Genomic DNA, 20,391 nt, shown 5'->3' with positions numbered 1-20,391 from the left:
GAAAGCACTCTTAGGACATAGCCATCGAAGGCCTGGTCTTGCCCTATCTCTGCTCCTAAGTGATTGGCCAGGTTCTATGCAATCCCTGAGCCTCATTTCCTCAGTTGTGACGTCTTGGCTGATCCTGAAGATGCTATTGGCTCTGCAGCCCAATAGATCCTCGTCACATCTGGGAGCTGCTGGGAGAGAGGAACACCTGTCCTCTCACCAATGGGACACCATCCCTGCCAACACTGAGCACTTTAGGGGGAAGTAGCATTGGATGGACATTTTCATTGACATTTCTTTGATTTTTAGCCAGTGTAGACATGACTCCCATGCCTTTATATTTCTCCTTCTATAAACTGCCTTTCACGTTCTTGATCCATTTTCCATGGGAAGTCTAGTCCTTTTCTTGTGGATTAGCATTGGTTCCTGGTATTATGATTATTATTATACATGGTATTACCATGTGAGCTTTAGTCGACTGCTTGCTTGCTTTTTCTTTCTTTCTCTTCCCCTTCCCCCCATTTTGCTATAGAGCACATGAGCTTCCTAGAGGCAGACACAGAGAAAGTGAGGGAAATTGAGAAATCACCACCCGCCCAGGGAAATGGGGGGATGGCTATGCCACATTCTCTTCCCTTTCACTTTCCTCCTGGGAATTTGGGCAGACACGCACATGTGCCCCATATGATTTTTTTTCAAGCCACTGGGTGCAAGACTCAAATCACGAAGACAGCCATGTGAAAGCCACTGGGTGCAAGACTCAAATCACGAAGTCAGCCATGTGGGATCCAGCCCCTTAAGTTCCACACCACCTGCAGACCCAATCTTACTCATTTTCAATTAATTTTCCCCATTCTGTTGCCTTGTCTTTTTTTTTTTTAGGTTTTTGCCATGGGGCGTGTGCACTCACCGGAGAGAGACAGAGAAAGAGAAAGTGAGAAATCATCCTCCCTGAGGAATGGCCATGCCACAATTCTTTGTCCTCCATTCTCCTCTCAAAATTTTGGCACAGGGAACCAGCAGTTAGCGTAATGGCTATGTCGCTGGACTCCCACGTGGTCGACCGCGGTTCACATCCCGGACCCGGTGGCTTAAAACTCACGCCGGGCGCATGTGCGTGCGTGCCCAAGATCCCAAGAGGAGAATGGAGGAGAAGGGATTGCGGCGTGACCATCCCCCCTGGGGGGTGATTTCTCGCTTTCTGTCTCTATGTCTCTCTCTGTCTGTCTGGCGAGCGCACGCGCCCTATAGTGAAAAACCTCTCAAAAAAAAATAAATTTTTGGCACATACACATAAGCACCCAATGTAACCTTTGAGCCACCAGGTCTAAGAAAACCATGGTCTGCCGTGCGGGAGTCCGCCCTTAACCACCACACCACCCGCTGGCCCCTGCTTGAGAATTTTTACCATAATGTCATTCATTGACTAGAATTTCTCAATCTCTTGATGTAATCAAATTATTATTATGGTGGACCAGCAGTTAGTGTAATGGCTATAATGCTGAACTCCCATGTAGTCGACCGTGATTCAAGTCCTGGACCCAGTGACTTAAACTCATACCGGGTGTGTGTGCGTGTGTGCCCAAGATTCCAAGAGGAGAATGGAGGAGAAGGGATTGTGGCCTGGCCATCCCCCGGGGGGTGATTTCTCGCTTTCTATCTCTCTGTGTCTTTCTGGCGAGTGAGCGCACGCACCCTATAGCAAAAACCTCTCAAAAAAATTATGACGATGATTCTTTTGCCTTGTGACTTGCGCATCTTCACCCCAAGGTCACATAGTCATCTGTATTTTTTGCTATTAACTTAATAATTGTATTTTTCATATATACAATTTGAATCCATCTGGAATTCATCTTTGAGTATTGTTAGATAGGGATACAGCTTTTTGGTTCATTTTTTATTATTTAATATATTTGCCAGTTTCCTCAAGGATGTCTAACAAATAATGGGTCCTTTTCTTCACTGATTTGTGGTGTAAATTCCTGAATCTACACGGATATGCTCGGAACTCATTCATCTGTTCCATCCTTCCACTTACCAGTTCTTGCATCAGCACCACTCGGTTATCAGTCATATTACTGAATGTGTGATAGATTAAGTTTCCTCTTTTTACTTTTCCTTTTTCATGGCCGACAGCTAGTCATGCAACTTAATTTTTTTTGTATAATTTAAGGGTAAATTTATCACATTCTTTAAAAAAATTAAACCACCGTTGTATTTACTATCACATTTAGAGACTTTTTAATTTGAGAGAAATTGAGATTTTTATAATATTACTGTCTTACATAAGATCGAGGATTATTTCTATTTATTCAGATCACCTACATCATTTCAAATTTTTTAAATTTAAAAGTTTCTCCTGAGAGTCTAGGAAAAATTCATTTATTCTAGAAACTCTATAGATTTTGTTTCTGTAACAAATATTATTTTGTTTTGATTAGATTTTTATAAATTATTATTCCTATGGAAAACTACTTTTGATTTTTGTCAAGTGATCTTGTATCTGGCATCCTTACAAAACTATCTCATGAGATCTAATACTTAATCGATTCTGCTCCTTCCTTCCTTCCTTCCTTCCTTCCTTCCTTCCTTCCTTCCTTCCTTCCTTCTTTCTTTCTTTCTTTCTTTTTCTTTCTTTCTCTTTCTTTCTTTCTCTTTCTCCAGAAGTTGTGTGTACTCGCCAGAGAGAGGAAGAGAAGAAAGCTACCCTCCCCCTCCCATAGGGCATGGTCACATTGCAATCCTCTTCTCCATTTCTCCCTCCTCTGGGGATTTCGGACACGCATACACACGCTCCTGGCATGTTTTCAAGTCACTAAGCTGGCTCCCTTAACCCTTAGGCTATGCCATAGCCCCATTTCCATTTTGTAATCCATTTAGTTCACTTTAGCCCTCTTTTCTCTTTTATATTTCTTTGAACTTACTTTGTTCTCACTTTTTATCTACTTGAATTGAATGTTAACCTCATTTATTTTTAACTTTTTATATTTTCCAACAAATATATTTAAGACTATTATTTTTGCCTTTAACTTCAGCTATGGTGTATTAATTTGATATGTAGTGTTTATGTTATTGTAACATATATCATTAAATGTTTAATAATTTATAAAAATATAATAATACATGTTTAATTTCAAAACATGTTAGCTTTACTTCTCTTATGCATTTTTTATTTTATTGCATTATGTTTGAGAATATATTCTGTATTATATTACTTCTTTGGAATTTATTCAAGCTCCTTTTATGTTTTCATACAAGATTTACTTTTGTAAATATTTTTTATGTATTTGAAAGAATGCATGTTACCTGTTTTATTTATGTTGAGTGTTATATATGTGTGTGTACACATACATAGATTATATATATTTATAAATAATGTGTTTTGTTAAATACTAATACATTTATATAGTTGAAAACATTTTTAAACAAACAAATATATATTTTCTAAAATTGGAAACATTTTAAAATATAGTTTATTATGTATTTATAATGTTTTCTACAAATGTACATAATAATGTATATAGCATATTTTGAAATATTATATAAATGGTATGATATCTGGAATTTACCAGTCATCTGGTTTAAAGCTTTCATTTCTCTGTTCATTTTTTTGTCTCATTGATCTTTGATCTTCTGAGAGGAAAGTGCTTCTCCACCTCTACTTATTAATTATGTACTTTCTTTAATTTCTGATAGTGTTGCTTAATATATTTTCCTTTATATTTTATTTGTTCAATATTAAAAATGCTGCATACTTTGTTTCATATTAGCCAGATATACTTTCCCAACTTTTTAAAAACCTTTTATCACCCTTTGTTAGGTATATTTCTTGTAGACAATCTGTTGTTAGAATTTTTTCAAAATTCAGAGCCTCTGTCTTATTTTGTAAGTTTAACCCACTTAAATTTATTGTAACTGCTTTTCTTTCCTTTTTTGGAGGGGTTTTTGCCATAGGGTGCATGCACTCACCAGAAAGTCAGAGAGACAGAAAGCAAGAAATCATCCCCCAGGGGGGGATGGCCACGCCACAATCCCTTTTCCTCCATTCTCCTCTCGAGATCTTGGGCACGCACACACACATGCCCAGCATGAATTTAAGCCACCAGGTCTGAGACTCTAACTGTAGTCAGCTACATGGGAGTCCAGCAACATAGCCATTACACCAACTGCTGGTCCCAGAGCTACTTTTATATTAGAACTTATTTCTGTCTTTCATTTACTGTGATTTACTTTAAAAAGTTCTTTTCTGGGGCTAGCAGGTGGTGTGGTGGTTAAGGCATTGAACTCCCACATGATGAACTACAGTTCAAGTCCTGGACCAGGCAGTTTACTTTCTCATTCTCTCTCTCCCTTTGACTCTCTCTGGCAAGTGTGAATGCTCTATAGCAAATTAAAAAAAAATAATAATAAATTAAATAAATAAATCTTTAAAAGAGTTCTTGTTCTATTTTTTAATGATAGAGTTTTATTTTGCTGGCTTAAATGTATGCATTTTACTTACTTAAGTGCAAATCCTTATCTTTATTGATTTCCTCCTTATTTTGGTAAACTTATTGAAAACTACAAACTGTCTCTCATGAGATTAGAAGTTAATATTCTTTCATGGCCTTCCAGTCTCTCCTCCCTACCCCATGTTGATGTTGTCTAGAATATTATTTTTCCAACTCCATGGATTTATTTTCTCTTTTTCTTCATTTTGTTTCTAGCTGCCATACTACTACTACTACTACTACTACTAATAATAATAATATAGACAGACTCAACTGTGGTGGTACACAGACAGCACCACCACTTGAGAGACTGGAAGCACCATGGGAGGCCTGGGGGTTAGGTTCAGGACCAGTTAGCTGATAATGCCAGGTGCAAGTTGCATGCGCCTGTAATCCTAGCTAACTGGGAGGATGGGGAAGAGGGTTGGCAACACATTAAGACTCTATCAAAAATACCCCTCTCTCTTTCTCATAAAAGAAAATAAAGATAATAATAAACTCTACTAAGGTGCTGGATGATACTTATTTCCTTACCTCTCACAGCATTTTCTGGATTTATTCTCATCTTCATTGAGTACTTCTTTTTTTAAAAAGAATTATTTTTTATTTAATTTTATTCATTGTCATTATTTTATTATTTTGAAGTTGACCAGAGAGAGACAAAGAGAGAGAGAATAAAAGCGAGAAAGCAAGCTGCCAGGACCAGGACTCAAACCACAGTCAGCCATGTGGAAGTCCAGCTGCCTTAACCACCACTCCACCTGCTGTCCTCCTTAATTGAGTACTTTGTACATGAGTTGTTGTTGTTATTATTATTATTGCATTTGCTATAGGGCTCAACACTCTCCAGAGAGAGATGGGGGTGAGAGTGAGAAAGCAACCCCCGTGGGATTGCAATCCTTTCTCCTCCATTTCTTCTTCCTCCTTCTTGGGATTTTAGGCATGCATGCACATGCATCCAGTGTGTTTATCAAACCTCTGAGTCTGGGACTCAACCATACATCAGCCATAGGGATTTAGTCACGTTAACGAACCATGCCACCAGCTGGCCCAAACAAGAGTGGTTTTGGTGCAGATCTTTATGTGTGGCAAATATTCTAAGGTCTTCAAAGTCTCGAAATATTATAAATGCACATTGGGGTGACAATTTGGCTGGATATAAAATCCTAGATATAGGGGCCACACAGTACAGAGGTATGACTTGATACTCTGCAAATCAATCCCAGATGGAAAGGCTCCTAGTTCAAGTTCAGATACCTCTTTGAAAAAGCAAGAACATGTATGCCCATGACACAGGCTGGCTGAAGCTGGGAGTGCATTATGATGTCAAGATCCTTTTAAGGGTACACCATTTCTCTGTTTCTCTCTCTCATGGAAGAAATAAATGAGTAAAGCATTTTTTTTTTTTGAGAGGTTTTTTCGCTATAGGGCGCGTGCACTCGCCAGACAGACAGAGAGAGACATAGAGACAGAAAGCAAGAAATCACCCCCTGGGGGGATGGTCAGGCCGCAATTCCTTCTCCTCCATTTTCATCTCGGGATCTTGGGCATGCATGCACACGCGCCTGACATGAGTTTTAAGCCACCGGGTCTGGGACGCGAACCACGGTCGACTACATGGGAGTCCAGCGACATAGCCATTACGCTAACTGCTGGTTCCCAATAAAGCATTTTTTATTTTTTAATTTAAATTTTTCTTCTTATTTCTCACCCTCTGCCATTTCCCACCCTTCTCTCACACTATTTCAGGTTTCTACAGTTGTTTTTCATTCCCTTTTTTTCCCACATTTTATTGATTCACAAAATGTCTTAAATAATCTATCTACTTTCAATAGCAAGTTCAGCTGGTATATACATATCTGTGAATACATGTCTGACTTCAGGTGTGAAACTAAGTAGAATGAATAAACTATAAGGTAGCACCTGGCTGATGCTATATAGCTTACCACGGTCATTAAATAGGTATTTCTTAATTTCAAGAAAAGCAGCTTCAGCTTTAATAAATCAAAGAAATGCTAAGGAATTTTGCTTCAAACTTAAAGTCAGGAAACAGGTTAGGATTCTATTCAAATAGTAGGTACATGAACCTATCAGCAGCTCAAGACAGGACAAAAATCCTTAAAACTGGAAAACAAAGCCCAGAAGAAAATCAGCAATGTTTTAGTCAAAAGTCATAAAATGCTATTTCATCAGTTAAGTCTCATGTACTTAATTTATCTTCTGTCATGGTTTGATCTTTCCGAACAAATCCTGGGATATAATATTCACCTCCCTACAATTAAGTTGGCCATTTTCTTGGTTTTTGAGCTTTTATGTCTGTGTGAATGTATTTAATATTCCTGGTATAGCACTCCCTGTAGAACTTCTTGGAGATCTGGTCTGGTGTTGGTAAATTCTTTCAGTTTTTGTTTATCTGAGAATGTTCTTGTCTTTTCTTCCCACATGAAGGGTAATCTTGCTGGGTACAGTATTCTTGGTTGAAATTTTCTTTCCCTTAACACTTTGAATATATTTTCCCATTCTTTCCTCACTTGCAGTGTTTCTAATGAGAGGTCTGCTGTTAGCCTGATGTGATATACTTTGTAGATAAATTGACATTTCTCTCTTGTGGTTTTGGTCAACCTGGCTATAATGTGTCTTGGAGAAGATCTTCTTGGGTTCATTTTATTTAGGATCCTTCGTATTTCTTGGGTCTGAATATTTGAATACCTCTCTAGGTTTGGGAAGTTTTCTTCCAGGATTTCATGGAATAGATTACCAATGCCGTTATGAGTCTCTTCCCCTTCTGGAATACCAAATATCCCGATGTTTGGATGTTTGATGGTATCTAGTATTTCTTGGTCAATTTTCTCAGTCTTCACAGTAGATTTTTCTAGCCCAGCAATTCTATCTTCTACTTCTGAGATTCAATTTTCTGTATGATCTAGGTTGCTTTAAATACTTTCAAGGTAGGTTTTCACTTCCTGTATTTTGGCCTTAATCTTTAACAGATCCATTTTATTCTTTTTTAGAGGGTGTATTTCTTCTTTTTAGATCTTGCAAGAATTTCATCACCTCCTGGAACTCTTCAGCTTCTTTCTCCTGTCTCTTCTGCAGTTCATTGTCTCTCTTCTCTTCCATCTCTGTCATCTTTGTCACTATGAATGTTCTAAATTTTTTATCTGACATTTCCATGAGTTTCATTGTACTGTTTGAAGATGGAAAGTAGTTATTCTTTTCCCTTGGAGAAGAAGTATTTTCTTGCTTTCCCATATTTCTTGTGACCCTGAGGTGATTTCTAGTTATCTGATGGATGGTGGATTTCTTCCTAATTCTTGAAGTTCAATCTGAGCATTCAAAGGCGTGCATGAGGAGGTGATCTGCAATCTCTCTTCTGTTCTGTTTTCACTTTTTGTGCATCAGATTCAGTGGCAATAGAGAAATATTCTGACCCTAATCATATTCAGATGTTTGGATCCTGTTCATATGGACTTGTCTAGACACTTAGTATGTAGAAGCTGAGCAGCCAATGAATAAAGATAAAGATAAAAGGACAAGAATTAGAGAAGAGGAAAGAAGAAGGAAAAAAAATGGAAGAAAAATTAAGAAAGAAAAAAGATACTAAAAATCTTTAGATATCAGTTTTTAAAAGTAAAAAATGAAAACCGAGCAGCACACAAGCACGCCACGTGAAAGCAGTATTTCACAGCTCAAGTTCGGTATCCATGTCAGGATGGGCCTGGGTTTGGAATAGGGAAAGGCACCAATTAGCAGATTAGAGGGGCCTGAGAGCCAGAGAAGACTTTACCTTAAAACAAATATTTTTTTAAAAATTAAAAGACACAGGGAGACACAGAGAAACAGAGAGAAATGGAGAGGAGATACAAGTAGCCCTACCCACTAGAAATGAATCTGGAGGGAGAAATCCCAGCAGAAAATCTTCATTTTTAGTCAAAGGAAGCAATATTTCACAGCTCAAGTTCGGTATCCATGTCAGCTAAAATCTTTTTAAAATTATAGATACAAAGTTATTTTATTAAAATTTTTAAAAATATTACTCAATCCTCTTCTTGTTTCCAGAGTTCCTCTTAAGTCTGATATGAATATGATTTGTGTTTCTTTGTAGGTGATCTGAAAGCCTTCAGAATTTTTTCTTTGTCTTTGATATTCTTATATTTCACATATTGGGTCTAGGAGTATGTGTGTGTTTTTATCTGCAGGTGTTTCTCTGTTGTGTGTATGTGTTTTCCACTTTCCCCTCTTGGCAAGGTATGAGCCTTTTAAGATCTTTTTTTTCTATAGTTCTGAGAAATATATACTGATACTGCCTTGAAGTATTTATCCTTCCCATCTTTTCTCTCTCACAGGGATTCTAAATATCCATATATAAGTAAATCTACTTTTCTTCTTTATTTATCTTAACTTCTCTTTGATTTGTTAAAATTTATTTTTTTTCCAGAAATTTCCAAGGAGATAGAAAGTGAAAAACCACCTCCCATGGGGGGTTGGCCATGCCACAATCCCTTTTCCTTCATCCTCCTCTTGGGATTTGGGCCGCACATACACACTCACCCAGCATGAGTTTTAAGCTACTGGGTCCAGGACTCAAACCATGGTTGACTGCATGGGAGTCCAGTTATGCAACCATTATGCCATCTGCTGGTCCCCAAATTGCAATTTTGTACCCATCAACCAACATCTGGTTCTTGGTCTTGATTTGTATAGTTTGTGTCTTTCTTTGCCTCCTTAGTTACACTGATCATAATTATTTAGAATTTCTGTACTGTTGAGAAGAAGACTGAGTCCGCCATGAGAGCTGAGTCCTGGTGATTTCAGAGATCAGAGCAATGAAGATGTTCTGCTGAGAATTTACCCTGGTAGAGCCCCTGGAGAAAAACACAATGCCAAAGAGTTTGCAGATCACATCCTCCTGTGTGCCTCTGATCACTCAGATTGATCTTCTAGAAATTAGAAAGAAACAAGTAACCCATCAGATGACTAGAAATCACCACAAGGGCACAAGAAATATGTGAAGCCAAGAAAATACATCACCCCCAAGTGAAAAGAATAACTCTCCTTCATCCACAGACAGTACAATGGAAATGTCTGATAAATAATTCAGAGTATTCATAGTGACAAAACTAACAGATGGAAGAGAAGAGAGACAATGAACACCAGAGGAAAAAAGCTGATGAGTTCCAGAAGGTGAGGAAGTTCTTGGGGAAGCTGAAAGAGGAAGTACACACCATAAAAAAGAATCAAATGGAACTGCTGGAGATGAAGGCTATAATACGGGAAGTCAAAACCTCCTTTGAAGGTATTAAAAGCAGACTAGATCATACAGAAAATAGAATCTCAAATGTAGAAGACAGTAAAATTGGACTAGTAAAATCCACCACAAAGACTGAGAAAATAGCCCCCAAAATGAGAATAAAATACAAGAAGTACTAGATACCATCAAATGTCCAAACATCTGGATAATTGGTATCCCAGAAGGTGAAGAGACTAATAACGACATTGGCAATCTAGTCCATGAAATCTTGGAAGAAAACTTTCCAAACCTAGAGAGGCATTTAAAGATCCAGACCCAAGAAATATGAGGACCCCAAACAGTATCAACCCAAGAAGATCTTCTCTAAGACACATTATAGCCAGAATGACCAAAACTACAGACAAAGACAAGATACTCAGACTGGCAAGAGAGAAACGTCAAGTTACCTACAAAGGATATTCCATCAGGCTAACAGCAGACCTCTCATCAGAAACAATGCAAGCAAGGAAAGAATGGGAAAATATATTCAAAGTGTTGAGTGAAAAGCAATTTCAATCAAGAATACTATATCCAGCAAGATTAAACTTCATGCAGGAAAAGAAGATAAGCACATTCTCAGATAAACAAAGCCTGAAAGAATTTACCAACACCAGACCAGCTCTCCAAGAAGTTCTGCAGGGAGTGCTATACCAGGAAAACCAAAGTCAGACACACAGAAATAGGAGTTCTAAAACAACTAAGAAAATGACCAGCTTAATGGTAGGAACAAGTCCAGAGTGGAACATTATCTTACAGAATTTAAACAGAAAGGTCGGACTGGAAACCAGCAGTTAGTGTAATGGCTATGTCTCTAGACTCCCACATAGTCGACCGCAGTTCGCATCCCGGACCCGGTGGTTTAAAACTCATGCCGGGCGCGTGTGCGTGCATGCCCAGGATCTCGAGAGGAGAATGGAGGAGAAACCATCCCCCCTGGGGGGTGATTTCTCACTTTCTGTCTCTATGTCTCTCTCTGTCTGTCTGGCAAGCGCACGCGCCCTGTAGCGAAAACCTCTCCAAAAAAAGAAAGAAAGAAAGATCGGACCACAACAGAAGATAAAGTACATGAGTTTGAACTGGCCAAATAGAATTTTATGACTTTTGACTAAAACATTACTGAACTTCTATGCTTTGTTTTCCAATGTTAAGGAGCTTTCTCTTCTCTCAAGTTGTAGACAGGTCCACACACCGACTATTTTAATAGAATCCTAACCTGTTTCCTGACTTAAGTATTAAGCAAAATTCTCTTAACATTTTTTATTTTGATTTATTAAAGTTAAAACTGACTTCCTTAAAATTAAAAAATGTATTTAAGAAATAACCTATTTAGTAAGCACAGTAAGCTATATAGCCTCAGCTATTGTTATTTTATAGTATATTCATTCTACCCACAGAGCTTCATGCCTAAAGTCAACTTTTGTTCACAGATATGTATGTATCAGCTGAACTTACTATTGAAAGTATTTAGATTAATTAAGATATGTTGTGAATCAATACAATGTGGGAAAGAATAAAGGAATGGAAAGCAACTGCAGATACAAGAGACAGGGTGGGAGGAGGATGGGAAATGGCAGAGGGTGAGAAATAGGGGGGAGGGGGAAATACATATATTTCAAACAAGAAATGGAAAATTATTTGTTGACAATAACATGTATGATTAAGCCACTTTTCGGTGTAATCTGGCTGGAAAATCGCATTTCGTATGTTGTGGTAATGTTCAGTGAAAGTATATAAAATAAATAAATTTTTTAAAAAAGAATTGCTGTACTTACAGTTCCTATCATTCTGGTTTCTATGTTGTCCCTCTTTTAAGGTAATTGTTCTCTTAATATGATAAGTTATGTCGACTCATGAATTCAGATTCCCCTGGGGTTACCAGATACCCAGCCTGGTAATAAGGAAGAACCTATGGCTAATTCCTTCTGCCTAGTGAGTTTTAAAAGTGAGAGGGATATGCTCCAAAGCGTAAGGACCTAAGAACTCCCATTGTTACCATTCTCATCCTCTGGTGAGAATGTCAGAACTCATTGAGAGATACTTCTTAGTTTGTAATCTTCCCGCCTTAGAGTTTAGAGGAGGACGGGGTGGGGCAGTTAGTGGTCTATGTCCATCAGTCCCTCACTGATTTTGCTGTACCTCATGGAGCACCTGGTAACCTAGATCACACGTGGCCTGGACAATTGCAGCCTATTTCTTGGTGAAGGGAAGAACATGATGATCTCAAATCCAATGACTTCTCAGGTAAAGAGCATAAGCTAAAGGTACTCCTCTCTCCCTTTGCTGATGTCTGCAGTCACCATCTGTCCCAGATTGTTCATTTTCACCGCATCCACCTTTCAACTTACACCAGCATAGCTCCTAGTTCCAACACTTCTGAGGTTTCACTTGGTCTCATTCCAAAACTCCATGTTTAACTGCCCTTTCTATAGTTCCTCCAGAGTTAATGACCTGCAGCCTCCTCCTCCTTTCTCTCTACTCAGTTTTGTGTCTGAGCCCTGGGGACTTCTCTGCAGTACTCTGTGCTCCAAACTTCTTGAAAAATCTCCTTGGGTCCCCTTTCCCTGATTCTGAGACAGCATGAGCTGTCTGATCATCCTTTCTCAGGACCCTCCCTCCCAGTGAGACCCTGACCTCCCTGTGCACAGAGCCATTGATGGAAGGAGGTGGAAAGTGCTCTCTGGAGAAGTGATCAGAGCTAAGGAGGACACAAAGAAGACAGTGGCTCCCAGGAGCCAGAATAGAAAATAATATTGGGTCCTAAAAACCACAAAAGGAGATAAAGAGGGGATATAGGGAGTTTCTTACAGTCCCTCAGGCCAGGGGTAACTGAGACCTGAGATCTTTATAAGCAGCGGAAGTCTGTCTCTGGAGAGGAGTCTCTCCTCAAGCTAGAGAAGCAAGGGACAGAACTGAGACATGAAAACCAGGGTCTTTCACTACAGGCTTTCTTTTGGGGAAACCCAGTGCATCCTTACGGGAACTTGGCCATTTTTGCCATTAGATCAGATAGATATTTATCTCCCTTTGTCTTAAGCCCAGCAAATCATGCATGTAGCTCCCCACCAGCGCAGGCCCTAGGTGATCAACCCTTAGAGACAAGCTCCCTGGTCCCTCCTTCCCTATATCCGAGGCTCTCCAAACTGCCTTGTCTCACATTGGTACTTCAAATCTCCCTGTCTTTTCTGTGAAGCAGGTAGGAGTTTACATAGGAGGAGTGGTCATTGCTAAAGAAAAGAGAGAGTAGACAATGACTGTCCAGGGGTCCAGAAGACAGGATGGGGTCTGGCCTCAACGCACTGCAAGAAAGTAGGGGCTGAAGGGATATCTAGGCTTCTGTCCAATGACCCCTGGACAGAGCTTCCCATCAGCTGGGTCCAGTACTGGCAGGACAAGGCAGCAATGAAAGCCTGTCTATGGGGGACAGGGGTTCTCAATCCCCTTGGATCAAAGCAAAAATCCCAGCAGGATTGGGGGTGATGGAGGCATGGCACATGGATGAGTTCTATTTCCCCCCAGGCTCCTAGGAGGGGATGGGACATCTACCCAGGAGAAGAGTTCACTTGGAAATATCATCCAGCGGAGGTTTCTGAGGACAGTGACCATGTTGCAGGGAGAATTGTAGCCTCTGCACCAGTAGGGTCCTGAGTCCTCTCTCTCAGCTAAACAGTGGTGATGGTAAAGAAATCGGTGAACAGCTGACTCTCTGAACTGCTGTCCTTAGCTTGGAGCTGGTACTAACCTTGTATACTTAGCTGGCGACATCTGCCACCCCCAGGTTTTCCTCTCCCAATGCCCACTCTCAGGTAGGTACTGACATCACAGAGAATGTCTCTTTGGTCACTTTATGGAGTTTTTGGGGGCACAACTACCTGGATAATGGACCCTCAGGTCAGAATCCTAGAAGGACCCAATTACCCCTCTCACAGGGCTGGGGAGAGGGGAGACAGGACAACTTCCAGTGCCCACACCCTGCTTCCCAGGCCACCTCATCTTTCATCCCACTCTTCACATGGCCCTGCCATCCACTTCTCCATCTCACACAGTCCGGGAGCACCAGCAGCACAGGGGGTAGCAGCGGGCAAGGCCCTCCACCCCCAGCCAGGCCAGGCTACTCCTGGAGGAGGAAAGAGAAGGAGAGGTCTCAGGAGAGAGGGTCAGAAACTGGGCCTGACTCTGCCCAAGATGCCCAGCACCTCCAAGTTGGGAGAACCAAGAAAGGCCAACACCTTGATGAGGGAAACAAATCACCTAGGAAGATGGGCTCCATGGGTGGAGTGGAAGAGACCCGGTGGCTTAAACTCATGCCAGGCACGTGTGCATGCATGCCTAGGATCCTGAGAGGAGAATGGAGGAGAAGAGATTGTGGCGTGGCCATCCCCCTTGGGGGGGGTTGATTTCTCACTTTCTGTCTCTCTCTTTTTCTGTGTCTCTGGTGCGCACACACGCCCTATAGCAAAAACCTCTCCAAAAAAATAAGTAAATAAAAAATTTTAAAAAAAATCCCCAGGTCAAGTCAGGAACCTTAATGCCAGATAGGGTGGGTCAGTGATGTATTTTCACCCTAAGAAGTTGGGAAGTCTTTTTTGGGGGAGGGGACATATTTCAATTCCGGGAACTATCAGGATGCTCCCTGGGAAAGGTGGGGCCAGGACAACTGGGAGGAAAGAACGCACTGATCAGGAATTACCAGAAAGGAGGCAGGAGATAGATCAGTTAGGGGCCCAAAGGAAGGAGGAGAACTCACGATCACTTCCATCTGTGATTGCTGGATAAATATATGATGGGTGAAAAGATGAAAAGGAAAAGTCCTGTCAGTCATTTTAACAATGTGTGTATAAAAATGTGTGGGGGAAAAACTGGCCAAAGTTGAAAAAATATATTGATAGCAACAAAATAATGTGGTGTTGGATTATAAGCCAAACAATAAAATAAATATCTCTGTGTCCATATCAATATAAATAAATGAGCAAGTAAATAACTGGGGAAGAATAGAATAATCTTCCATGTGTAAGGATCCTGCTAGAGTCTGAATGTTGGTGTTCCCTCCAAATTTGTGTGTTGAAACTTAATTCTCAATGTGTACGAGGTCTTATTTATTATTATTTTTCAATTTGACCAGAGAGAGACAGAGAGAGAGGGGGGAGGGATAGTGAGAAAGCAAGCCACCAGGTCCAGGACTTGAACCATGGTTAGCCATGTGGGAGTCCAGTGCATTAACCACCATGCCACCTGCTGGCCCCATATGAGGTCTTGTTTAGTATATCCTTCTCAGTTTGGAGCACAATAATGTTTTGAACTTGGTCTTTAAGATAATGTGCAAAGATATTCTCAATACAGTATCTTCTATTAGTGTTACAGAATTATAGTAAAAACACATGACAACAAAGAAATTTATCCCTTATGGGGGGAGAGAGGCCTTGTTAAAATCAATAGTCAATTGAGATCAACAAATGACGTAGTGGTCACATCGCTGGACTCCACATGGCCAACTGTAGTTCAAGTCTCTGTCTCGGATGCTTGAAACTCATACTGGGTGCATGTGCGTGCATGTCCAAAATCCTGAGAGGAGAGTGGAGGAGAAGGGATTACACTATGGCCCTCGTGCTGGGAGGTGATTTCTTGCTTTCTGTCTCTCTGTCTCTATCTGTCCCTCTGGCAAGCCACACGCACCCTGTAGCAAAACTTTCTCTGAACTAATTCATTAAATTCATCAGTCAGCTAGAGCTGTGCTGTTCAGTATGGCAACCACTAGCGCAGGTGGCTACTGACTTTTAAATTAACTTACGTTTAATGGAAAAATAAAGATGCAATCCCTTAATTGCCCTTGTCACATGTCAAATGCCCAATTACCACACTTGACTTGTGGCTACCACGTTAGACAGGGAGACAGAGAACACAGGACAATGATGTTTACAGTTTGTCTCAATATAACCGGTTGGCTAACAAAGCTTTCAGTTCCTTGTTATAAATTTAGCTTCTTATTAACGCAGATTAAAACATTTTATAGCACAATGTGTTTTTACACCTGAGTAGTTTGGTTGATAGTTTCCTCCTAACAGGAAAATCACATTTCTTGTATTTTATTTTCCTTTCTCAAAGAAAGCGTTTCTATTGTGGTTGCCTCAGTCCTTTTCTCCTTTTCTCCCTGAGTCTCTTCTAATAACCTCTTGTCCTTGGGTCTGCAAGTCCAGTCCATTTGGATGAACGATGGGGATGATGAGGTGGAAAACTTCCTCTACCCTCTTAGGGTGAGTGTGTGAGGGGGTTCCCCACCTGGCCTTCTGATGCCAAGGGTCCTGGTCTCTCCTCAGTCTGTGCGAGTAGAGGAACACTTGGGCAGGGGAGCTGGGTGCAGGACACGGGCATGGATATTTGCCGGTAACTGAGCTGGACTCGGCAAAGTGGACAGTTATGAACTGGCAAAGGACTCTAGACAACTGTGCGGGCAAAGGAGTTAGAATGACATGACTGCTTTTCTCTAAATCCCAAGAGGACTGGTTCTTGAAGACAGTCCCTACCCCAAAATGACCTGCTCTCGGTTCTAAAAGTAATCACTTCTGATTTTACAAGGCTTCGAAGGCTCTCAGTTTACAGGATGCTAGGGTAGAACTATTTTCACTATGTGACTGCCATGAAGGATGATTTTCCAAGTGTCGCTGAGCCAGTAGAGATCATGCAGGTGTCTCAGGAATAGATGAAAGAAGACGAGTGGTCAGTAGGAGTCATTAGCTTAAACGTAAGAGTTTCTAAGAAAAGTACCATAATTCTGGGACAGGGGAAGAAATAGAAATACATTCTTTGCATCTGTATAATTTCTTTTTTTCCTCTTTGCCTTCCGTGTGATACATAACATGTTCCAGTCAATGTACTGACTACTGCCACGGTTCTTCCCCAGCAGAGGGAGTCTGGATGGCAGCAATAGGGGAATGAATATAAGGCCTTTGGTGCTCTCTGTGAGTCCCAGCTGTCCTATTTAATACCATTCTGATGACTCTCTGGTGATGCCCAAAGGCTCTCCCCCCTCCCCCCCCCAGCAATCTATGCTTTCCTTCTCCTTACTGTTTTTCTCACTCTGGGTCAGAGAGGGACTGGGCAGAGAACTCACAAGAGCAGTTTGGGAAACCTTTTATTCCCCACTGGACAAACATGAGATGTATTCTTGTCAGAGGAGGAAGGCATGGCAGCGACTCCTTGAAGGGACAGTCTGTCGGTTGTTTCCCAGAGTTTGCCTTGTCCTGGGAACACGTCAAGAGGCTGCCTTGTCTGGGGAGTGGAAGAAACAGACAATATTTGAAAGGGGACCTCCTAAGCCAATCCAGGCTTGCACCGACCTTCCCTCCTCCAAAGAACAGCTGGGATTGCTAAGCAGCGGGACCCTGCCCAGAGGAGCCCAACCTATCCCAGTTCACACTGTTCTCAGCGTATGAGCCCACACCCTGTGCTGGCCCAGAGCCTGGCTCTGCCCCCTGTCCAAAGACTTTCTGAGAAGGAAGTGAGGAGAAGTCAGAAGACATGCTCTGAGGACCCCCCAGGATTTTCTGTTAACCAGCAGATGCTGCAGTTGCCCTTGTGCCCTAATTCATTTACACCTCAAACCTGGCCCCAGCCCCCACTCACCTGTGGCTCGGTGTTTGCAGAGCAGGGCAAACAGGACTGAGAACACCAGGCCCTTGTTCAGGATGAGTCCAACAGCCAACAGCGGCAGGTCTGCCAGGTCAAAGGCAAGTATTCCTAGGTTTGACATTCCTGAACCCAAAAGAAGGGGTGTCTGATGGATGTTCCACTCCCTACCTCCTGGAGGTGAGAACAGTCAGGGTAGGGGGGGGAGGCAGGGGGGTTGTAACCTTTGAAGATGGGCCTTGACTTTTCCCTTGATCCTCAATCCCTGTTTATATCTCAAAGAATTCTAACTAGTCTCCTGTCTACCCCACCCCCCTGCACAGGGCTGCTGGGGCAATCTGCCTCAACCCCTCTGCCCTGAGCCCCTCAGTCTTCCACCAAGGGGCCCAGGGGTAGCCTTAATGCTCCCTATAGTCCACAGCACCAAGTGCACAGGACTGCATGACCTTCAAGGCTCTCTGCAATCCTGCTTTAACCTTACCCATTTCTGCTTTCCACTCAGCCAGGGAGGGTGTGTCTTCTTCTATAGGCTGAGCAATTCTCTTCCAAGTTCATTGCCATGGGACTATACTCTGGTTGGGGGAGAAAGGTTCACAGGGTCCAAGAGGTCAAAGTTGGAAGAAGTGTTCAACACCATCCAGGCCAACTTCCCAAAGACAGGTGGACAGGGAGTGCTCAAGGTCACAGAGGACAGTACCAGCTCTGGCCCCAGAACCCAGGTCTCCTATCTCTTCTGCCTCTGTGACATCCTATAGACATCAGCCTTCAGAGCCTGTTCAGTGGGTCTGGCCTAATTCCTCAGCTCTTACCACCTTCTCCACCCAGCCCATAGTAGTCGCACATTCTGGAGTCTGTTCATTAGAGAGGCCTTTGCAGCCCACCTTTGGTTCCCCTTAAGTTCCTATCCCAGGCCTCACATCCTGCAGTGAGGTTTGGTAGACAAATCCATCACCTCCAAATATCATCACATTATGTTGGTTTCCCTCTGTGGGTCGGCCTAGGCCATCCACTGGTAGTCAGTGTGGGCCAACTTTGCCAAGTGTAAAATATGGGGGGGGGGGGCTTCAAAAAGCTCATGGAAAATGCATGTTATGAAAAAACTATGCTTGAATTTTTTTTGCACCAGAATATATTAATTCATATATTAATTATAATATATTAATCCCATGTCTCCATGGACTTTTCTAAGTCTTCTTATATAAGGCCTTTATTTCTCTGAACTCAATAATATATAGGGACTCAAAACATTGAAGCTATTGAAGCTCCACTGATAGAAGTTTTCTGGGGGCCTAGAAAAGGGTGAGGTTTTGCCCAAGGTCACTGAGTATGTCACGGCATCATGGGATTGAGAATCCAGAACCTTCTGTTGCCTTCGGATGGACTCTTACTTCCAGACTGCTAATTACTGAGTATCACCGGCTATTTCTCAAGTAGTGAGGATTTGTTTTACTCTATTATATGAGTTCGATAGAGTCCCACAATCCTGCTTATACCACTGTCTTTTTTCTTGGTCAGCTCTTTACTTTGAAATCTTACGAAGTTTAATTTCAGCCCAGCCCTGTCTTGATATTCCTGTATTCAGATTAGCACATATCCAGGTTGGCTGAAGAGCAACGCCCTGTGGTAGTAGAGGCCTCCAAAACTGACCAGTTTGAAAGGGGAATGTTTATTGACAAGCACGAGCAAAAGCATTGGGCTCCACTTTCCCAGTTCCACCTCTGCACGTGTGTAGACCTGCCTTTTAATAAGGAGGAAGGGACACTGGCCGTGCCCCCACCAACAAGGAGCAATCAAAGGTCAGTAAAGAGCCCTTCATTTTGCTATCTGTTCCTCATCTAGCACTTCTTAATCCCTTGAGAAGTGGACAAGTTTTTGTTGACTAAATTGGGTTTGTCACAGATTCACCAGGGAAAATCAAATCAAATCTTAGGGGTCTCTACGGAACCGAAGCTGCATCACTTATCTGCTGAATGACACAGTAACTTAGCTTCCTTGAGGCTTCCCTTGTACAGAAGAGACAGCAGTATTAATTTCAGGGTAGAGATTAACAAGTTAAATGTTCGACACATGGCCGATGTTCAGCTATTTGGTTCTGTTGGCAAGTTATCTGCCACAGAGCAAGACAATGTTCGAGATTCCCTAGTTCAACTTCCTCAGCTTACAGGTGAGAAAACTGAAACCCAGAGCAGGACCTACGACTTGCTCAGTCACAAACCGAGAGAGTGGAAGACCTGGATGATCTGATTTTGGATCTAGAACTTTTTGCATTATTCTGCACTCTCTCTCCAAAGCAGCTCCTCATGGAAGATGGAGTCCCAGCCCATTGGTTGTACCCAAGGAGATCTTGACCAGGGTCTTGGCCGCTGCTCACCTTTGCAGTCAATCAGCCGAATCCGATGGTGCAGGATGAAGGGGTCCATGAGTAAGACCACACACTGGTACAGTCCCAGGTCCTGCCTCTGGAGCTCTGTCACTGTGACCCTGATTACGGCTTCAGTGGGATAATCCTCCAGCAGATACCTCCCAACCTGGGCCCGGTTTAGGTACTGGTTCCTAGTCTCTGTGCGCACCAGGGTTTCTGGGGCACTTTGGCTCCTCACCCTCTGCCAGGCCTTCCGACTGGAGGCGTATTTCATGATGTTGTAAGGACAGGTCACGGTCAGGTTCTTTCCTTCTTGTAAGCATATCTCTTCCTCATTTTCACCTGTAGCTTGGAATCCTAGAATGAGGAGTCAAAGCATTTCACTGAGCAAATGGTTCTTCCATCACTCTGCATCCCTGACCTCAGATGGCACCACAGACACGAGATGACAGATGGAAACTAGCGATGGCTCTGTCAAACATAGGAGTGATTTAGGCTTCCTGGAATCATTCTTAAATGTCTAGCAATCGTTAGTGTGGATGTATGTGTATCAGCAATACACACATACATGCAGAACAAACAAGGCACAATATCAGTCATGTTTCAGTCTAGGAAATGAGTATATGGTGGCTATTCTTTCC

The 20,391-nt window shown here is 41.9% G+C and overlaps 1 protein-coding gene across 6 annotated transcripts in view; it reads right to left on the bottom strand.

The window, feature by feature from the left end:
- Positions 1–16,881: 16,881 nt before the first annotated feature.
- Positions 16,882–20,391, bottom strand: part of LOC102470556 (triggering receptor expressed on myeloid cells 3-like) — a 4,896-nt gene continuing 1,386 nt past the window's right edge. For 2 of the 6 annotated variants that reach the window (XM_027771918.1, XM_027771917.1), the window contains 3 exons: positions 19,760–20,107; positions 17,386–17,562; positions 16,882–17,031 (listed from right to left, as the gene is read on the bottom strand). In XM_027771918.1, coding sequence (XP_027627719.1) covers positions 17,015–17,031; positions 17,386–17,562; positions 19,760–20,107 — 542 coding nt within the window. In that variant the 3' untranslated portion in view covers positions 16,882–17,014. Of the gene's footprint in view, positions 17,032–17,385; positions 17,563–17,869; positions 17,961–19,759; positions 20,108–20,391 lie in introns of those variants that run through there. The other 4 variants (XR_003549407.1, XM_027771919.1, XM_006148589.2 and 1 more) reach the window with 4 other exon arrangements.

The sequence above is a fragment of the Tupaia chinensis genome, unplaced genomic scaffold, assembly GCF_000334495.1.
Source record: "Tupaia chinensis unplaced genomic scaffold, TupChi_1.0 Scaffold000238_1, whole genome shotgun sequence".
Taxonomy (NCBI): Eukaryota; Metazoa; Chordata; class Mammalia; order Scandentia; family Tupaiidae; genus Tupaia; species Tupaia belangeri.
The sequence above is the reverse complement of the archived record's forward strand: the minus strand, read 5'-3'. Positions and strand labels throughout refer to the sequence as shown.